Here is a 20,982-nt window from a genome sequence, read left to right on the forward strand (position 1 = left end):
CCCCATCGTTACTTTCTACTCCGCCAGGAGTACGCTTTGCTTGTACTTGTTTGTTTGGCATCCTGATTCGCCTCCCATCTGTTGCCATGTATGTGCACTTCTCACTGTCTTGCCGTGATGATTCCGCTGTACTCTTTCGATCACGATGATGAGTTGGGTCGGCGTTGAAGCGGGATTCACGTGGTGGGGGCAACGTGCGGCGCATTTGCCGTAGCTGGTACACGTTAGCGTCCCGTGTTCCGACACAGTCTCCGAAGAGAAAAGCCCCGGGAAACTTGCATCCATCGGTCTATTCGCAGATTAAAGACGGCCCGGTCTCCTAAACGGCGCCGGCACCCAATCCAATATGCCGACCATCGCAATTTGCACGCTCTGTTCACACGACTTTAACCTTCTGATTTGGAGCGCCATTGCTTCTTTTTCCTTTTCCTCTTTTTCTATCGACAAAATTACACACATATATATCAGACAAAATAATACGTGATTTAGAAGGATGACAAATCCTGCCTGAGATTGTCATGTCAAACTTTGCATCTTTCTGCGACAAGGTGAGATGATCCATGACAGTATTCCTGCCTGGATTCTCTAAATTGCCGAAAATGGAAAGTGTGGCAGATTCATGGCGAGTAGACATCCCCACTCCGACTCCACACTCCGTCCCGAGGTGATGAACATCGCTGTCGCAACCGCGCAGGACTTGATAGCCTCAGCATCCCTTTTCGATCGATGCTTGCGTCTATATTTATGCATACAATGCGAAGATGGATGGAAGCGCATGGTCAGTGGGATGAGAATGGTACAAACGCCTCCTCCCCTTCGTAGTTTTCGACGTCATGCGACGCACGTTGATGGAACCCTCGACCCCGGCTTTGCAAGTGCGCCATCGTACTTGCGAACGCCACCTCCGCTTTATGTTGCTCCGCGCATTCCGTGCTCTCTGTCTACGGACGGGACAGCGTACCGTCTGTCTGTCCCCGGCAATGTCGAATACGGACGGAGAAGATCGGAGGAATCGTCCTCGTCCTTTCCATGACTTCGACACCCGCCTTCATCGACCCACATGCTTAAATCCTTATTATAGTTCTATTTTGTCGGCGATCTGAACGCCGCATTCCCACCGCAGTGTTTGCGGAGACTTCTCCGACCCAACCTCTATACATCTGGTTATTAAATTAATCATGCTAAGATAAATAATGAGAATAGAAGAAAAGTCTCCTCCTCCAGTTTAATTCTCCTGATGTTGACAACATCTTAGCACTCTCATCCAGCTTTGAAGGATCACGGAATACTGGTGTTGTTCCGAGACAGAAACTTTCCTCCTGCTGCGGTAGATAGGTGTCGATACTATGTAAGTTGTTCTTTAGGATTGTGAGCTTTATCTTCTCTCTTCTTGTTGGTTAATCTTTACATCGTGGTCGAGGTGTCAGCACGATTCAGTCCAATCTTAGATACGTAAGATTGTCCACGTGGATGCTCGGGTGGTAGAAGCGAGTTTCCGGTTAGGTTGAGTTCGAGACTCGTTTCTCTATTCTCTCTTGGCGAGTAGACTGTTTCTTCGTCGTTGAGCTCCTATACACAGGCTAAGGTTGGGAGAAAGATTTCTTGATTCGATCCCTCCGAAGGTTAAGTTAGAGTTGAGTGGAATAAGAGAGTTGAGTGTTCGTAGTCCATCGGAGGATTGGTTTTTATACTTTGTGACAAGGCGATCGGTCATACGTGATCCTTTAATGGCCACTAACTCCTTGGGAGGATGGCTCGTACCCTGCAGACGAGCGTCAACCAACTCGTATGGGTCGGCACCGTCTCGAGTTTTGTGGAACGGCCCTAGGTGTCCGATGCTGCTCGGGTCGACGTCGTGCGGCATCGTCACGAGTTTTACAGAATGACTCCAAGGTGTTTGGCGTCGATGTATACGACATCGAATAATGCGAAGGTCGTGTGATCGCTTTATTCGAGTCTGAATTGTCGCTCTATGTTAGCTCTAAGGCCCTTTGTCTACTACCACATGGATGGTGCCAAATTCTTACCTTCTTGTTTTCGTTGGTTCTCTAGCTTTTAGAAAGGTAGGAATCCATAAATTTAGAAAGGTAGGAATCCATATATTCCGAAGTTCTCAATGTATTTTGATGATTTTTTTTAAAAAATTATAAAATACAAATTGGTGAAGGAAAGATTTGACTGACTCGGTATCAAATAGTGATGAAAGATATGATATGATGTCCTACTAGAAAATGGTTATTATCATATGGTAATAAAAATATCATTCACTTATAGTAGTAAATAAATAAATAATAATAATACTCTTATTGAGGTTAATTATATATTATTTTTATAATTAGTTATCTTAGTTTTATACTTTCAAAAATTATATTAAAATACTTTTATTTATGAAGATAAAATATTTAATTGATAGCAATACTATAGGATTTACAATTTAGCATATGATAACTCTATCTTGATTTATCACTGAATATATATGGTATTTTTATTAATAAAATTTATAAATATAAAAAATAAATATTTTATTTGTATAAATATAAAATTTTGATATAATTCTTAAAAATACAAAAATCGAGATATCAAAGATAATACTAAGTTAGTCGATGGACTCAAAGATAGCGAACAACGGGAGGGAGAGAGGCGGAAGATAGCGAACAGCCGAAGGAGATATATCGCCCATGGCCGCTCTCATCGGTAGTCTAAATCTCGTTCCTCCTCCTTCGCTTTCTCCCTTGCCCTCTCTCGTCCCTCACAACTCTTCCAAATGGCGGCGATTCCTCTCGGCCTCGGCTCCTCGCACTAGCCTCTCGCCACCGCAATGCTCGTCCGTAAGTCGAACAAGTCCTCCTGACCTTCCCCTTTTTCTTGGATTCACAAGCGTCGGTGTTAATTTTGATCGAATTTAGGTTGCCGAGCTGGGAGAAGGCTTAGGTCGGGTGAGCGCCGCTGCCCTCCTCGCCGCCTCCCTCTTCTTCGCCGACCCTGCTCTCGCTTTTAAGGTTACCCTTGTCTTGTCCAGAAGCTAAAATCGTTCGAGAATACGGAAATTGGGCGCTCTTGTTCGATGATAGTGTTTTGGAAAATGGCAGGGTGGAGGGCCGTACGGGGCGGAAGTAACGAGAGGGCAAGACCTCACCGGCAAAGACTTCAGTGGCAAGACCCTCATCAAACAAGACTTCAAGACGGTAAATGCTTTCAAACTTGAGATTTTTCTTCCTTTTTCTTTTGGAAATTTCCATATTGCTGTCTGGTTTAGTTGAGGTTGATTATTTCCCATTTGCTTGCTTGCAGTCGATCCTGAGGCAGGCCAATTTCAAGGGCGCAAAGTTACTCGGTGCGAGCTTTTTTGATGCAGATCTGACAGGTTGTGGATTCTTTTTAGTGTAAGAGGCTATCTAGCTCAACAATTAATGTTTGATTTTTGGAAGCGTAGATATGCTTCGACTTTTTCTTTAGAGCTACTTATACGGTTTTACAATTAGTAGAATTTTCAGTTCCGTTTGTATGAAAAAGAAAGGAACCTTTAAGGAAGTTCTTTAAGGTGCTTTCTCGTGTTATCTCAAGACAAAAAAAATGTAGCAAGTGAAGAACCTTGTTTGGAGGTGTAGCAAAGATACGAAATATTGGATTATTTTAGTAAGAAAATGCTGGTGAAATTGGCCTTCAAACCAATATCCATATTATTGTATTGAGCTGTACATATGTTGGCATACTTTTAGTGCATGATTTAGCGATCAACCAGCCCTCATATTTTGGAAGTTACTTTCAGGAGCTGATCTCTCTGATGCTGATCTCAGGGGTGCAGACTTTTCCTTGGCCAATGTGACTAAGGTACTTGATTAATATAATTGCTTCTATACATCAGTTCTCTTCCTTTTTCTTGAGTTTTAGTTTACTATTATCGTTAAGTTGATGTTCCTAGGTCTAGAAAATAGTACATGGCTTTTCATTTCTATATTTTGTGTGACACCTGCCAAGTTGATAGTGGTGGGAAGGCCACAAGTGTGGGAGAATAGATGGAGGGAATAATGGCCAAAGCAGAGAATTGTCAGTGATTCTCGCTCTGTGTTATAGGATGAAGAAGGGCATTGGATGAGACAGACTGACAAAGGAGGGCAAAATAAGAAATCAGTACTGATTACAACTAATAAAAGACGTTAATAATCCACTTCAGAACTTGATGGTCAAGAAACTAGTGGGAATTTAATCCATCTCCTCTTAGGACCTTTAGGAAAGAGAAGTTCATTACACTATGCTTTGCGAGATTCAATATATAACAGAGAGATTCTAATAGTTTTATGATGTTTCTATTTTCTTTTTTCCTTTTTTCTATAGGCAAATCTAAGTAATGCAAATCTTGAAGGTGCTCTTGCTACTGGCAACACATCTTTCAGAGGATCAAATATCAATGGAGCAGGTAACTCCAATGTCAAACTGAGTTTGTATAGATCTTCATCTTGTTTGGGGATAATCATGTGATTAGGACTGTTTTGTGTGTATTGTTGTCAGCTTCAGTCCTCCATCTGGATAAAATTTCCTGCGACAGAATATAACCTTGTATTGGAAAAGAATAACTAACTAATGTCATTTGCAACTTTGAAACATTATCTTGATTCACAAACACCTTCTATTATCTGGTACACATATCCTAACTCTGAATATTGTCAACATTTCCTAACGTTTGAAGATTATTCATAATTTGGATTATAAAAAAGATAAAGACACAAGGAGGCATGTAGTACAGAGTCCATGGTACTAATGAGTTTAAATCCATGACGTTGCAGCAGATATAAGCCAAATAAAGAATTTTCTTATCATTAATTGTCAGCAGATATCATAATTCGAAATTGTGGGGGTTCCGTGGAAGTTTTTTTGCCTTACAATCTGCATCCGGAACCTTGATGGTTAGTGATGTAGAACTCATTTATGAATGATGGTATTGCTTTCCGGGAAAAAGGTCTATAAAGATGTAAGAACCACCGAGGAGCGTTCTTGAATGTCAAAATCCTGGAGAAATTCCAGGGCAGATTGAAGGACAAAGGAAGCAAGCTGTATCTTTCTTCAATCACTTAGTGGATAACTAAGTTTATATCAATCTAAATTAGTCATTAATGTTAGAACAGGAAATGTATATCTTGTATCTTTTGGAGTATTAGTTTGACTGACTTCATGGCTACTTCAAATGGTTTTTAGGTCATCTTTTTTCTTGGGACGTAACTAATGAGGAAAATAGTCCACCGACTGCTAATATTGCTAAAAGTTATTTTGACATTAGAGGCCTTATTTCTAATCTTTTAATCGAACTACCAGATGAGATCTCTGTAAGGTTCAAAGAGGGACATTGTGCATTGACGTGATAATTCAGACTAAGATTGATATAGAGAACCTGGAATATTTTCCAATACTAATGATAAAATTCATTCTCTTGGAAGCCCTTAAGAATGTCCAATTGTAGGTGTTGTAGGTGAATCCTTATATTTTTTTCTCAACCTTTTGGTGTATCTGATTTCAGTGAGATGCAGTTTTTGTATTATCAGCTGATCTGTAGTTGTCCTGGTTTTTCTGTTTTCACTACTACATCGATTGCCGTGTATCATAAGCTCTCCAACCATAGACGGCAGTGATGTATCGAGTGATTCATGGAAAGTATATTCCATGTAAATTTATGAATGTGAGTCGAAACTGTCTCCTGATAATCTTTTTTTTTTTTGGTCAGACTTCACGGATGTTCCCCTGCGAGAAGACCAACGGGAGTACCTTTGCAAAGTTGCCGATGGGTAAAATCTCATTGCATTTCTAATCCACAGTTTCTAAATTCCACGCAACAATATTAGAAGGGTCCTTATTGTGTTAAATGATGTCCACACCAGGGTGAACCCTGTAACCGGAAACTCCACTAGGGATACACTGCTCTGCAACTGATATCAAGTGACATCTCCAGTAAAGCTCCGAGGCAGTCGGCATCATTGGGTGCTGTAATTTGCCTTGTAATATGCTTTTCTGTTTAGATTATTTATCTGTAAATTTTGTTCACTTGCATCATTTGTTCTTGTCAAAGAATTCTTGCATATTATGTATGGTAAAAGTATGTATGTCCTCCTCACAAACGAACTGCTACAGTGTTCTTCCCTACTTTCACTTCTGCCGTTCGTTGAAGTATATTCTCAGCTCATTCTGATACAATGTGAAGCCTCAAATTATTCGGTAGGTCATCGCGGTCGATGGATTGGTTTGAGCCAGTAGAATTATGGGTCAGGCTCCGATCGCCCATGGTTTTCACATTTCTCACGTTCTTTTGCTTTTGTTTACAGATCCTATTGAACAGTCCTATCCGATGGGCGGGCATCGATGTGGCCTACCATTTCAGCATGGTAGTCGTTCATGAACACCTCTGAATGGTTCTTGTGGTCTTCAACTTGGATTTCTCCAGCTAAAATATTAGATTACGATGCTCGAATCAGGTACGCCCAAATCCATAATATATAGCTGCAAATATAGACAATTATGAATGCATTGCTTGTTAGCTAAGTTGTGTGTTTATGCTCGAAAAGATTTCTAATGTAAGCTCTGTTTCTTTCAGAAACCATGCTTGTCATCATCATCTTGTTTGTGACCCGTACTTGGTACCTTCATCATCACTGGATGGTGTTCTTTTCCCCTTCCTCCCAATGAAAGTAACATTGCACCAAAATTTGTGGAAGAATCAGTCTCTGATGGTAACCTGTGATGGTAGTGTCCGGTGAGTGGAGATAAGGGAAAGGAATCTTGTCTTAAAACTGACAAGATTGCTGCTACCCACCTCTGACATTTATTATATTGAAATCATCCACATCAAAAGCATGGATGTATGGTTTTATTGTAGTTGGTAAGATGTCAATGGGTTTGAAAGCTACTGCTTTGTGGATAGCCAGCCACCTCGGTCATCTCCTCTCCCTTCTCTGACCGAGCTTGCCTTGGTTAGCTTCTTCTCAGCAGCTGGCTTCCACTAATCAATCACCGCTCTTTATAACCCAATGTCTCCCCATCTCTCTTCTCTCAAGACAAAACCTCAAAGTCTCCTCCAACTCTCCCGGCCACCACCACCACCACCACCACCACCACCAACCTGTCTCAGCTTTTGTGCTCTCACCATGGAAGGTCTCATTCCGTTCGTCTACAAGGCCATAGTCCGATACAAGAACGGCGGACAGGTTTCCAACATAGGGAGCTTGTTGTTCCACGACTCCCCCTCGGCTTCCTACGTGCGGCTACCGGCCGGTGACTCCGGTAGGTTTCTGTCGTCGGACGTCCGCTTCTTTCCTTCGTCTCCGAGACCACCGACGGCGCCCGCGGCGCCTCAGTCTCCGCGCCGGCGCGTCGCTCAGTGGCGTACTGCATGAGGGTGGCGGAGGTGATGAAGGCGCGTTGCAGGTCGTCTCTGCTTGCTATAAATGGTATCGATCGATCAGTCTCTGTGCTCTTCACAACCTGTGAATTAATATGGTTCTTCCTCCTCCTCTGTTCTAAGGGGTTTGGGTCTTGAAAAAAGGAGTCCCGCTATTTGTTATGAATTATACAGAGAAATAAAGTGAGTTTGCAAGTGTAGAATTATAGATGTATTGGTTGGTTCTTGGAGTAATAAAATATAATACCAGCAAATAATATTGTCAGTATCAGGATGTTCAACTGGTCGGAGTCTTTTCTTACCAAATTTCTGGGTTAAGTCTCTCTCTCCTATTCCCCGAAATTGGTCTTCTAAGAAAAGCAGCACCCACAGCCAAATATAGGAGACTTAACTTGCAAATGAAGAATGCTACTGTTCCTCTCTTGGATGTCAACGAGGGCAAGCGTGCTTGTGTGTTATGGTTGATGCATGCGACAAGAACAGTATCATTATCAACACAAGTAGGAAAAATAAAAGAAATATGTTGCTGAAAAGGGTAAAAAGCTGAAGGAAAAGTCAGCAAACGATGACGGGCGATCATGCTGACCATGAGAGAGAGAGAGAGAGAGAGAGAGAGAGCGCTCGCTTCATTGTTCACGGATTACATCTGGCCCCCACCCCACTTCCCCAAGTTATCATTGCCAAAGGCCACCGAGGTGGGGGGCGGTTGGTCATCAGCTGCTGCTTCACGCAATCTTTAGACCAGACATTGTCTCATTATCAATGGTGCCGAGAAGCCACCATTGGCCGTCAAATACCACTTTCTTTCTCTCTCTCTCTCTCACTCGTGGAAACCAATAAGAAGATTTGTCTCTGAAGAGCTTACTAAGACTACTCGTTATCAAATGGAAAGGCTATGTTATGTAGCATGAGCTCTGTGCATGAATGATTGATTCTACGACACGAGTCTAAACAACAACTTTCGGAGAGATTTTGTTTCAGACAGAAAGAAATACTACCATTAATAAACTATCACATATATTTTTACTTCAGTTAAAAATAATTAATTTTTTTTTATTAACCCGACACACACAACAGTTGTGAATTATGAGCAAACGATTACTTAATTACACTACAAGTAATCAATTCCCGATGATAAACAACACTCATTGTAGGTAGCGAGATCTGCTGCACCAAGTACAACACGAACGCTGTCTAATACATACACTTGAAAAAAAATTGCACCAATCTGATGTTTAAATTCAAAAAAGTTGCATTAGAAAGGACTTGAAAACAAACAAAGTTCAGAAATGGAGCCGTGCGGCAAACAAATTTGACCATAAATATCACACGGTCAAACAGTGTTCAAAGATAATCCAATCATCATTGATGAGTACCAAAACAAAAAAACACTCGGAACGATTAGATCTCGTCGTCCCACAGCTCCTCAACACTTTTGTAAACGCTTTGTGGATGCACGAAAAAGTTGGCCGTCAGTAGCCGTGCCTGTCAACGATGACAAACAAAATATAGTCTTAAAATGGAAAATTGTATTGATTCTACAGGGAGATCAGGAGAGAGGAACACTCTCACACAAGCATCTATGCACATGCATCCTCGATTTAGACGAAGGACGTTTGATACCAAAATATATATATATCGATAAATATTCCAAGCCATTAAAAACCAGAATCTAATGTCTAAGCCATCAATATTTAAAAAAAAAAAACATATTTTACAAAACATGCATGTCAAACAATCTTTCATAAAGATGCATATATATACCAGAGGGAGACCCCAGATTCATGAGTTATGATACTAGCTACTCAACTGAAAAAAATAAAAAGGAAGGACGGATAGAAAAACAATGTGGTGGAACATGTAAAACTTGCTACAGAAATACCCAACTTTAGGTAATCAAACCCCATAGAATAACATACATGCAATCAGAAATGATATAAAAAACATTGAAATATTGCGCCAATCAATGATATATATATAAAAAAAAGGGTATAGTTTAAAAAGAATTCATAGAAAATTTGTAGTTACCTGCTCAAATTCAGAGAACTTGCCAAACAAGTCATCGGGAATAGACCAACCGAATACATCAAAGTTATCCTTTATCCTTGCTTCGGTGGTGCTCTTGGGCAACACGCTTTGACCCATTTGAAGACCCCAACGCAGAGCTACTTGTGCAGGAGTCTTACCCAGTTTTTCAGCAATCATGTTTACAATAGGATGTGTGAGTACATTGCTTCCCTTGATATACGATGTGCCAGGAGAGCCCAGAGGGGAGTAAGCCTGCAAACTCCCCAAGAAATATGTCACATATAAAAGTAAATATGCAAAAGAGAGAGAAGCACTAAAAATAATAATGTACTAGAAAATACAAATTACAACAAGCACATTTTAAACTTACGGAGAGATGAACACCCTTAGACTGACACAAGGCACGAAGCTTCATCTGTTGCCAACCAGGGTGACACTCAACCTGGTCGACGGCTGGGGGAACTCGTGCAACAGAAAGCAGATCTTCTAACTTCTTTGTAGAAAAATTGCTCACGCCGATAGCGCGAGCTTTACCTGAGTCGTACACTTTTTCCATTGCTCCCCATGTAGCAGGTATATCAGGCGGTAAAAAGTTTTCAGGGCTTATGCTACTCCCCTTCTTAACGCGAAATGGCCAGTGAATCTTCAAATCAAATTAAAACAGTAAGACAAAAAACTGGTAATCTGTAGAAACAGGCTCTCAAATTTCATGAGAAATGCAGTTTTGAGCAAAAACATATTGGCATGAAGAGATCTACTACGCAACACCTTTCACATATACACAATAGACATGCACAATGAATTGTCCCTGTAAACTTACAAGGTAGAGATCCACATAATCAAGCTGGAGGTCCTTCAAAGTTAGATCGATTGCAACAGGCACATCTTCAGGAGCATGATCGCTACACCTGCAAAAGTCAGCAAGTCTTTTCAATTTCTTAATTCAGCAATATGCTAGAAAACTAAAACGTCTCAAAGATAACCACTTAAATACTTAATTGCACAAGTTAGAAAAAAAAAAACAAGGATCACCATAGTTTAGATGTGATAAACAACTCTTCACGCTTCACGACACCCTCATCAAATAGCTTCTTTAGAGCCGAACCAACCTAGAACAACCACAAAGGAAATGAAGTAATCAGATGCTCCAAGGAATTAACAGTTTGTGCAGCTGTTCAAATTTCAACATGACTCGATAAACATGTCTTTTGTTTTGTTATCGTTACAAACATAGCATTCTGTTAGTGTTGCCGAGGATACCGTAGTAACAAGTACAAGCGCAAGAAGCAACAAATAGCAATATTCCTATGGGCATACGGCAATTAAAAGATATTATGCGGGGAATACCTCCTTTTCATTGTTGTATACACGAGCACAATCAATATGCCTATAGCCAGCCTGCAAGAACACAATAGGTAAACCAAGTATCAGATGTATGAAAATTGGGATACCATTGCACACGAACAAGTGGTACCTCATCGCATATTGGTTCGAGAAACGAATGTGGAGACATTAATTTCACAAACAAGAATAAGGCAACTAAACAAATGTATCGCATCCTCCACAAGATTACAGAAATTGGAACTTGGGGAAGGGTTTCGGATGACAAAAATCATATCGGCCGGTGTTCTTGAGACGGGCTAGAGAGACGAAATCGGAGGTGTTCTGATGACAATGAACATTTCGTCTGATGTTCTGATAACGATAAGGGTTATAGAAACGAAATTTGAAGCCCATTTGATGTTCTCGATACGGGTTTGCGATAAATGCATTGGATGTTTCAAACGAATGCAGACGGAGCCGTCGTCTCCCCGTACAATCGAGCATTGGATATCTACAACGTTTACAGGAATGATCAACGCACTTGATGGAAAGCAGAGGCCGCAAAACCCACAGATTAAAGAACCAAGAGACTCGGACGGTGGAAGACAGGCGACAAAGCCCTCAGAAGGATCGAGAAACGGAGCACGAATCGCCGCGGAAGATAACAGAGGCCACAAAACCCTCGGAGCTGAAGAATCAGGAAACAGAGCAAGAAGCCCTCGGAGGCCATTAAACCAACCCCTCGGCCTCAACGAATCAAGAAGCGCACAGCGCGCATCTCCATGGTCGAAAACAAAGGCCGTAAAAAGGCCCTCGGCCTTAAAGAATCAAGAACCCTTCGCACGCGTCCCTGCGGCCGAGAACAGGGGTCGCAAGATCCAACGATGAATGCAAGAAACGGAGCACGAACCCCCACGGCAGACAGAAGAGGCCACGACGAAACCGGCGGCCTTCAAGAACCAAGCAACAGAGCGTGCGTGCCATCCGAATGTGGCACGTCCGATCGATAAGAAAGTCATTCTAGGGTTGGTCAAGAAAGGATTAGTACCTTGACGGCCGCGATGACAGCAGCGCCGACGAGACCCGGCGCGGACTGCCAGGTTCCCAGGCCGACGGAAGGAATCTTGGCCCCGGTGTTGAGGGTGAAAAACTTCGCCATCGGCCAAGGAGAAGAGTGAAGCGAGAGAGCGGTCGGAGAAGACGATGGAGGGGGGAAGAACTCCTCCGTCCCGATGCTTTAATAGACGCCGGGACGGATCCACGCCTCCGCCTCGTGCGAGCTCCGTGTTTGGCAAGGCTCCACGGGATCGTCCGATCGCGTCATTCGGTCTTTCCAAGAGAACAGATCCGCCCAGGGTCGGCCGGAACGCAGGAAACTTCGACGCACGCCAGACGCACCCGCTCGCGTCACTCGGCGACTCCTCGGGGAACGCGGGGCCCACGTGGAGAGAACGGAGCTTGTTCCGTGTGGTATAGCTGTCCGCGGGTTCAGTAACTTTGGTATGGGGAAATTGTTCTTATTTTTATTATGGTTAGTATTTATTAGCGAGACGTGAAATCTTGACTTGACATTGATATGTCACATAAGAAGAAGATTCACATGAATAAATAAATGCATATGGGTTTTTATTTATTCTTTTAAATCTAAATTAATGAAATAATTTGGTGGACCAAATTAGGACACGAATGCGACCGTACGCGTGGTGAAGCAGATTCGGGAATGCATGCATGCAGCAGCATAAAGCTGAGAAAAGAATGCCATATATAGTAGGTAGGTGACGCTACTTGCATCTTCAAAGCCTAAATAATTCCGAGTCAAACCACATAAATCAGTCGACCGTATAAAGAATAATCACATACGATCGCATGAGTCGATCAGAATCAATACCTTCCCCATCCAAGCAAATACATTTCCCCCGGATTATACTCGCACTAAAATCTTTCATTATACTCGGTTTGCGGTACAATTGAGGTAAACTAGATTAATGTAAGGGCATATACGGATGATATCCACACCGTGATATCAACTGCCACAGCAACCAACATATGGCAGATGAGTTACACGCACAGTAATCGAAAGCTCGTCGAGACTTCATCACGACCATCTCGTTCTAAATAGATTATTTCGACTGCCAAACATAAAGCCATGCAAAGGGAGGGGATGGAGGACTTGCGTCATAATAAGCTTCCACAGAAATTTTATACCTTTGAACATACATAATCAGCAACTCGTCAAAAGTTCAGCAATTCACCTGCTGTATGTTACACGATTCAAGCACAATACATGGAGTTTAAAATGTTGGTGTGGTAAGATCAGCGATAGAATGCTGAGATGGTGTTTTCTATGAGAAGAAGAAAATCTTGATGAAGAGTGCCAAAGCAAATTGCAAGACTAGAGCGCTGACGACCAGAGGCCTCGTATCACTCCCCTCGGTGGAAACCTTCAGGTTTAGATACACGAACCAAGACGATGCAGAACCAGCAAGAATAATGATGATCCACCTGAAGATCTCTGAAGGCACCACCAAGAACAACTAATACATAGTTCAACAGAAACCAAGATCAGCTGATGTAAGAGCTTTATGACAAGGAACATGAATTTAAAAGTGCAACAAGTGTTTATAGAGTATGTCACAAGCTGTAACCTTAAATCTAGGTCTAGTTTTCTCTTCCCTCTTTTATGTAAAACACTGGAAAATAAATATCCTTTGAACCAAAAAGACCAAGTATACTGCAATGCGTAGCTCAATCCAGTCCACAAGCAGGCTCATGGTCATGTATCTATTGACGGAGGTATGGAATCATGTCCTGCACACACAGGCTAAAGTGATTACCACCGGAGCTTGACTGAACCATTTATCATCCTAGCAACTAATTGTAGGTCTCACCTTTTCAACCAAATCAAACCCATGGATATCTATCTATACATTACAAGGTACATGCCGCATCTTCTTCTTCTTCTTTTTATATTTTTGAAATCCATCTCTGTCAGGCACTTATTGACTCGTAGTTACAATCATGGATCATGATCTTAAGCAAATCGTGTCCCTTTACCAAGCCAATAAGAAGGCAACATATCTGTTAAACCATTAGACCACACAGCTCTAGACACCCATGAATCAAGTTGCCCAATTCAGCTCGAACCGCAGTTACAGATTTTGGTTTTTTTTGTATTTTTGTTTTTTTATTAACAGTGTACAGTGGCTTTCTCTGTAATTATTAATTTATTCAATGTGCTGACTTATATGAAGTCCAATTTTATGATTGACTGGCGTGGCTATTACCGACCAGAGCTAAGTCATGCTGAGTAACTAGCAGAATAAACAATTTATTTATCATTGAAACAAGGGGAAAGAAAAAGATACTTACCGAAGCAGGTATGAAAACGAACAAAGAATAACCCCACATACACCAAAGGCGTACGAGGTTTGCATTAAGTCCAAAATACTGGAGCAAGAAGTAGAAGGCAGCTGGTACAGCAACTGCATAACCAAATACCACACATGCTGCCCAATCTACATAACTGACATCAAATTCCCAATCACCATTTGGTTCACTTCTTTTCTGAATCAGATAAGTGCCATAGTTTCCAAGGGCAGCAAGCATGAAGACCAACGTAGCTGAGATCCAAACAGGGCCGTACCTAATACATTAGATGCATTATCAGCTGAAGCATATGCAACTTACAAAACTCGATGAAAATAGTACAAATTCAGCATGTTACGAGAAAAAAAAAAAAAAAAGGAATTGTGTACTCCATGACTTATGGAGTAATGAATGATAGGAAAGAGGACCAAAGAATTTCTCAGATTTCTGTGGACCAAAACTCCTATACACTGTACCGGAAGACCACTCTAGAAGTGCTACTATTGTGAATATCAATTCTTAGTTTAATATTACATGCATAAACCAGACAATACTTTTAAGAAATGCCAAATATGATAGTCAGGTATTAGTCTTGATCCTCGAAACAAGCTCTCACAAAAGTTATAAATAATTTTCTTTTACAGTACTACTTTAGTTAGTCAGTGAAAGATGATTATTTAGAAGAAAAGAAAAAACAATATTGGCCTGCTCAAAGCCTTCAGCTGATGCATAAAAAGATTTTTCTTATCAATCACCCACAGCCATCCTCCTCTTCTGCTCTTTCTTATTTGAGTTTGGTCATCACTAACAAGATCTGAAACTATAAGCTACAATCGGAATAAGCTTTTAACTCAGATAAGTTTCCAAATAATTATGTACAGCACATAAAAGCTAATGATGGATGCGTAGAGGAGCAACTCACAGATCAGGACTCCCATCGATCTTCCTTGAAAACTCATCCATTGGATACACCGAACTAATGATTCTATCTACAACCACATCAGTGTCAACATTGAAATATGGGGTATATGATGATAAACTACAAAATCCTTTCCAGTTGTTTGCGGCTTGCTCTTCACCACCTGTATAAATGAAAAATTATATTTCGAAAAGGCAGAGGTATACGAAATAACAAAGAAATACAGTGAGCGGAAACATACTTATATATGAAAAGAAGTATGAATTCTAAACTATGATGACTCAACCTTTGACCTCATATGAGTTGAACTGGAGCTACAAAAGCTAAACCTAGCTGAGCCAATTTATTTCACAACATAAGATTGCAAATAGTACAAAAATACACAAACACTAGTGTGCAAATCTGTGGGAGTAAGTGATACATTAAAGGAACATAGAAGGCGAGGTTTCAACCTTCAACACCCGTTCTATGAATCAAACCAAAAGGATTCTCGAATAGAATAAAGTTTGACGCCCATTGCTCATATAACGTTGTTAACTCAAGGGCCTGTATCTGTCTAACAAAGTCTAGCCCTAGGCGTTGTAGATATATGATGCAGATTGCAGCAGTTATCAATCTCATCATCGATATGTCTAATAGAGAAGCATGTTCAGAAGAAACAATAAAATGCTTTCCATGCACAATTATAACAAAAAGAACAACATGCATGAAAAAGGCACAAAATGAAGTACCAAGAGTATGCCTTGTGTGTTTGACATACATACCAAGTGGACTCTCAGGTGGTATGTATCCACCATTGCCAGGCGGAAAAACTTGCAAGTTTGCAGGTAAGGCTGCAAGAGAAATCAAACAACATGCCAAAAAGTTAGATTTTGACAAGGATATTCAGCAAAAGATCCATTCTTTTTTTAATTTTCCCTAGTAGGGAGGACGAATTGAATTACTACATTGACTAGCGCCGGCGCTCGGTTTTTCTTCGGCAATTACAGCCTGCACCAAAAGTTTCAACAGTTTAACTACACATATCAAGAAAACAAAGTTTAAGCGGCAATTACAGAAAAGAAGGTACTAACGACCGACTCCTATCACTCAGATAGTACTCATCTAAACAATCAATGACGCAAGAACGTTTCCAGAACCAAATAAAACTTTAAACAAGCTCTTCATTCTAAATCTCATTCAAAAGGTACGAATGTAAAAGGAAATCAAATTAGCGATTCGCTTGTGGAATTAATCGAACTGCAAGAAAGAGAGAAAAAAAAACCCTAACTAAATTGGGGAAGAAAGAAGGAAAAGAGATCGTTTCGTCTCGTGAAACTAAATGCCGATTGGAAATTTCCGATCAGATCATCAATAGATTGGGGGAAGATCTAATTAATTAAGGCAAAACGATAATCTAAATGGTAAAAACAGCTAAGGAAATCAGGAAAAGAGAAAGACGTACGGGAACGGAACCGAGCAAGTGGCTCGTGGGGAGGCTGGTGTAGCCTTCTTCCATGGCGTAGCACCCTCAGCGGCAGTAGAAGAATCGGACAAAGGGGATCGCCGTCTTCGGATCGACCATTCTTCGAATCACAACCGAACGTTCTTTTCCTCTTCTCCCTCTATTTCTTCTTCTCGGAGGAACCCTAATCTCGGAGAAATATTTTCGCCCTTCTTCCTGTTTGTTTCCTCTCCCGCGACGTGATGGCAACACGAGGCCGTATGAGGCAGCGCCAATCCCTCGAACAATGACCCAAGAAGCAGCTAACGGGTTTTAGTAAGAGAGTCCGACGACAATACTGACGGCCTTGAAGAGAGTCCAAAAACCCGATCAGAATCCGCCAGTAACAATAACGGGTTTGAACTATAGAATCCATAAAGTGAAAAAAGGTCTAAATTAGAGAATCCGACAGCAAAAGAAAACCAGATCCGAATCCGACAGATAGAGAATCCGTTGACCCAAAAAACACAAAAACTGTGTCTGAGCCCGGGTTCGAACCGGGGACCTCTAGTGTGTGAGACTAGCGTGATAACCGACTACACCACCCAGACAACCTGTTGTTGTTTACGTTTTATAATATATATATATTTTACATTCCATGATTCAAGGATTAATGTGCAGAATGTTATGGATCATGTTTTGCACGTCTCATCAATCCTAATATGTCCATCTCATCATTATAAACTCGTAAGACTTGTTTAAAGATACTAACTCATGCTTAAGCCATGCATCGGTGTGTTGCTTGGGACACAGTGTGGAGTACAGGCGGTGGATAGCATACTTAAGGAGTTAATTATGGTGTTCTTATTTCATCGTCCATGCGTGACGGAAAATGAAGCAGAAATGCTGTCTGCGGTGGTGCAAGGGGCGGCCGATCAGTTGGCTTGCGAGGTTGACCAGACCACAGGTCCGTAGACGACAGCTTGTCCGGTGATTTGGAGGATAAGCACATAGTCTCCTTCGCTTGATACGTTCTTGCTGGTCCAAAGGGTCTTGTACTTGTGGTCGTCTACGACGGCGAGCTGCCCTAGGTGATCCAGCCGGAGGAAGCAGTTGAGGCCTTTGCCCGCCGTCCCGGACTGCCACAGAACGATGGTCCCGCCCTTTATCAGAGCCAGGTTGCAGTCGTCCTTCATGACGAAGGTGTAGTCCCTGGTCGCGAGGTTAGAACCACCGTCGAGAACCTGGGACGAGAACAACAGGTTATCCACCATGGGAATGGCGGCCAGCTCCGCCTCGTTGGGCCCGGCGGCGCCGAAGCGGAAGTCAGGGGTCGACCACACCGCGGGGCCATAGACGGCCACTTCGCCGTCGGGTCGGAGGACGGCTGCGTACTTGCCGGTCTTGGCGTTGCCAGCGACCCCGGAGGTCCACACGGTGAAGCCGGCGGAGCTGGTGATGACGAGCTGGCCGCGGTCGCCGAGCGAGAGTGTGCAGTTGACGCCCTCGCCGTGGGTGTTGGACTCGAAGCCGCGGCCCTTGTTGTAGAGGACGAGATTGCAGTCACCTTGCATCACGAAGGTGGCGCCGGGATAGTAGAGCTGGCTGTCGGTGCCGAGGACGTCGCCGGTGAGCAAGACATTGCTGTCATTGGCGGAGGAAAGGGTGGCGAGGAAGAAAAGGACGGAGGAGAGAGCGATCGAGACGAGGAGAAATGGGACTGCCATTGTGAGACCTGCAGCTGTGCTGCTGCTCGACCGATAAGGAGCTAAAGTCTACCGCGGCATTTATAGCGATGTGGATGGATGGAACGTCGATCTTTAATGCGATTGCCGGCTTGGATTTCAACGACGGCGATTAAAACTATTCACGTGGTGGGGATGGGGAATGAAGCATATAGTGTGCCGAGATGAAGACAAATGACAGCTGCATCACCGGAGAGGAGCGAGACTTTGGAGCAAGAAGACGACGAAATCCACGTCACACGTCGTGTAGGTGCGCGAATAATCCACAGGCATACTATTGGATCAGATGGGATTGGATTCTGGGAGTCGGCCTGCCGCAATCCACTGGTCCTTCGAAGATAGGACTGAAAGCTGGCAGAAAGAGTATTATATTAAGAAAGATAAATATCAGAACATGTTTATGTATGCTGGTAGCTTCAATCTCGAGCACCTTTTAACCTAATAGTACAGTTTATGATATATTTTACTTGAATTAAAAGATGTATCATAAATTAAAACTGAAAAAAGAATCATACGAAGAATTTCTAATGGATCATTGGGTGTGCAACCCTGCAATGACTAAGCAAAACTGGAAATGAACTCACATCTGCGAAAGAAAATTAATCATTAAACAATGGACTGAAAAAAAGTACAAAAAGAGAGAAAAAAGGGAACCACAATCTTGGGATGCTGTGTCTCCGAAACTTTCAAGTGTCCACGATTTGCACTACACGACGTTATCATGATCTTTTAATCTATAAATCATTATCTAGACCGGGAAGCAGAACACAAGTGTTAATTCTGAAATGCAATCACCTAAGCGGTCGAACAACAAGCACCCTTTGAGCCTCCAGCAGAGTCAGATACATTGATGGTCGTGCCTTGAGTCGGGGGGGCTGCTGTCTTTGCTGCCACTTTGGCTGCGAGTGCCTTTTTGTTTATGATGCGATAGATCTCCGTCAGGATCGAGTGAAATGCCTTGTCGACGTTGAGTGATTCCAGTGCTGAAGTCTCCAAGAAAGAGAGCCCCTCCTTCTCGGCTAAAACCTGGCCGTCATCCTCTGAAACCGCTCTCAGATGCTGCAAGTCCGACTTGTTACCCACCATCATGATGACGATGTTGGAATCCGCGTGATCCCTAAGTTCACGAAGCCACCTCTGGACATTGTCGAAGGTTTGCTTCTTGGTCATGTCATAGACTAGGAGTGCTCCCACTGCACCCCTGTAATACGCACTGGTTATGGCACGATACCTCTCTTGACCTGCGGTGTCCCAAATCTGCGCCTTGATCGTCTTCCCTTCTATCTGTTATCGAATCAATTTACTGGTCAGAATAAACTCCAAACAAAATAGAACAGAGCAACATCTTTACAGCATTTACTTTGTTGCTTCTGGGAGATTCTCAAGACCGTCAAATGTACAAATGCAACTCGTCCGACACCCATAAAGGCAAAACAAAGATCACAGATAATATGCTTTTGAAATCGTAAAGCATCGACCAAAGCCTCTTTCACTTCTGGTCCGAGGATCAAGGAGAAAAGAATTGTTACTACGGTGAATACAGAATCCAAAAACCGATTGAAATTATCCAACCCAAGTTCACAAGGAGAAAAGAATAATCTGGAGTTGGGAACAAAATGAATGACGCACAAGGATACAAGTCTTCTTTTGTCAACCTTCAAAAAACTCCTCGACCATTTAAAGGTCACTCGTGATCCTGTTTACCCCGATCGAGCTAAAAGCACGCTTTGTCTATTTCCATCGTTGATGTCATGATGACATAAATTCATCGAAATTTTGTGAAATTACAAGATCAAGAGCGTCAAGAAATTCATGGCTTTAAGATATATCTGTTTGTCTTCAATTTTCAAAGCTATTTTTTCATGCCCAGAAAAGTCTTTGGCTAACCGAATTCCATCGGATCCTAAACGCCCACAAGAGAAGAATCAATATTCTGCTATCTCTAGAATTCACTAGATGCTAAAGGTGCAAGCGGAACCGTTCCTCGTCGTTCATCCGCCAGAGGTTAATGATGCTCAGGCACGATCATCCGATGGCACCGCGAGCAGCATAAACGCGATTTGCATGATATGAAGAACCAGACACTCAACGGAACCAACTATTACCGCAAGATCTGGAGGAGGATTAGGGATCGGAAGCAGCTGACCTGAAGGGTCTTGGTGGCGAACTCGACGCCGATGGTGGATTTGGAGTCCAAGCTGAACTCGTTGCGGGTGAATCTGGAGAGGATGTTGGATTTGCCGACGCCGGAATCGCCGATGAGGACGATCTTGAAGAGGTAATCGTACTCGTGATCCACTCGGTGAGCCATCTTGGCTTCCTGCCCCTCGTCCCTGTCCTCCCACCGATCTAGATCATGGGTTGCGAGGAGGTGAGATGGGAGTCGATGCCGACGAGGAGGAGGGAGAAGATGGGAGTACGGATCGGAAGATGGAGCGGCACCTGATTCCGATCGGATCGAACGAATAGAACAGCGAAATGGAGAACTGAGAGGGCGGATTGGGGAAGAGGAACGTCGCACGTCAACGGGTGACCGAGAGAAATTAGCGGGGAAACGGCAGAGCTCACATGATAGATAACAAGGCAACACTATATATACCTCATTTCAATTTAGATTTAGCATATATTAATTTTAATTTTAATTCCGAAATCGATGGCATTTGAGTTTTCAAAATCAGAAATCGAAATCAAACCAAACTTTATATTTTGTTAAATTAGTTATTTTCACATTCATGATTTAAAATGTATGTTATGGGTGTAAAATAATAAATAATTGATGAAATATGTAATGTAT

General features: G+C 42.4%; 5 protein-coding genes and 1 non-coding gene across 9 annotated transcripts; 1 reads left to right on the forward strand and 5 right to left on the reverse strand.

Annotated features, from left to right (window-relative positions):
* The first annotated feature begins 2,601 nt into the window (after positions 1-2,601).
* On the forward strand, positions 2,602-6,167 carry LOC135613151 (thylakoid lumenal 15 kDa protein 1, chloroplastic-like). Of its 3 annotated transcripts, none has more exons than XR_010487224.1 (9): positions 2,602-2,828; positions 2,907-2,999; positions 3,090-3,185; positions 3,292-3,364; positions 3,770-3,831; positions 4,336-4,417; positions 5,717-5,777; positions 5,871-5,987; positions 6,121-6,167. XR_010487224.1 is itself a non-coding variant. In XM_065110208.1 (9 exons), exons 1-8 carry the CDS (start codon positions 2,679-2,681, stop codon positions 5,920-5,922), a joined length of 669 nt encoding a protein of 222 aa, XP_064966280.1. In that variant the 5' UTR covers positions 2,602-2,678; the 3' UTR covers positions 5,923-5,970; positions 6,121-6,167. The 3 variants fall into 3 exon arrangements, 2 of the variants coding, with proteins under 2 accessions (XP_064966280.1, XP_064966278.1); XM_065110208.1 differs by having other exon boundaries at positions 5,871-5,970; XM_065110206.1 differs by having other exon boundaries at positions 5,871-6,167.
* Positions 6,168-8,613: 2,446 nt separating this feature from the next.
* On the reverse strand, positions 8,614-12,048 carry LOC103986134 (NADPH-dependent aldo-keto reductase, chloroplastic). The gene is made up of 7 exons (XM_009404035.3): positions 11,784-12,048; positions 10,760-10,810; positions 10,445-10,521; positions 10,233-10,320; positions 9,783-10,055; positions 9,413-9,664; positions 8,614-8,869 (listed from the first exon to the last, which is right to left on the reverse strand). Exons 1-7 carry the CDS (start codon positions 11,892-11,894, stop codon positions 8,786-8,788), a joined length of 936 nt encoding a protein of 311 aa, XP_009402310.1. The 5' UTR covers positions 11,895-12,048; the 3' UTR covers positions 8,614-8,785.
* An 857-nt stretch (positions 12,049-12,905) lies between these two features.
* On the reverse strand, positions 12,906-16,753 carry LOC103986135 (uncharacterized). The gene is made up of 6 exons (XM_009404036.3): positions 16,465-16,753; positions 15,968-16,010; positions 15,785-15,853; positions 15,024-15,183; positions 14,105-14,378; positions 12,906-13,269 (listed from the first exon to the last, which is right to left on the reverse strand). The coding sequence occupies exons 1-6, from the start codon at positions 16,516-16,518 to the stop codon at positions 13,078-13,080; spliced, it is 792 nt and encodes a 263-aa protein (XP_009402311.2). The 5' UTR covers positions 16,519-16,753; the 3' UTR covers positions 12,906-13,077.
* A 227-nt stretch (positions 16,754-16,980) lies between these two features.
* On the reverse strand, positions 16,981-17,054 carry TRNAV-CAC (transfer RNA valine (anticodon CAC)). The gene has a single exon. It is a non-coding gene; the product is annotated as a tRNA-Val (tRNA).
* A 143-nt stretch (positions 17,055-17,197) lies between these two features.
* Positions 17,198-18,220, reverse strand: LOC103986466 (mannose-specific lectin 3). The gene has a single exon (XM_009404489.3). The coding sequence runs from the start codon at positions 18,168-18,170 to the stop codon at positions 17,379-17,381; it is 792 nt and encodes a 263-aa protein (XP_009402764.2). The 5' UTR covers positions 18,171-18,220; the 3' UTR covers positions 17,198-17,378.
* A 555-nt stretch (positions 18,221-18,775) lies between these two features.
* LOC135613152 (ras-related protein Rab11C-like) lies at positions 18,776-20,750 on the reverse strand. 2 transcript variants are annotated; one of them, XM_065110209.1, is made up of 3 exons: positions 20,631-20,741; positions 20,335-20,537; positions 18,776-19,472 (listed from the first exon to the last, which is right to left on the reverse strand). In XM_065110209.1, the coding sequence occupies exons 2-3, from the start codon at positions 20,497-20,499 to the stop codon at positions 18,984-18,986; spliced, it is 654 nt and encodes a 217-aa protein (XP_064966281.1). In that variant the 5' UTR covers positions 20,500-20,537; positions 20,631-20,741; the 3' UTR covers positions 18,776-18,983. The 2 variants fall into 2 exon arrangements, with proteins under 2 accessions (XP_064966281.1, XP_064966282.1); XM_065110210.1 differs by having other exon boundaries at positions 20,335-20,750.
* Between the last annotated feature and the right edge of the window lie 232 nt (positions 20,751-20,982).

This window comes from Musa acuminata, chromosome BXJ2-5 (assembly GCF_036884655.1).
Source record: "Musa acuminata AAA Group cultivar baxijiao chromosome BXJ2-5, Cavendish_Baxijiao_AAA, whole genome shotgun sequence".
In the NCBI taxonomy this organism is placed as follows: domain Eukaryota; kingdom Viridiplantae; phylum Streptophyta; class Magnoliopsida; order Zingiberales; family Musaceae; genus Musa; species Musa acuminata.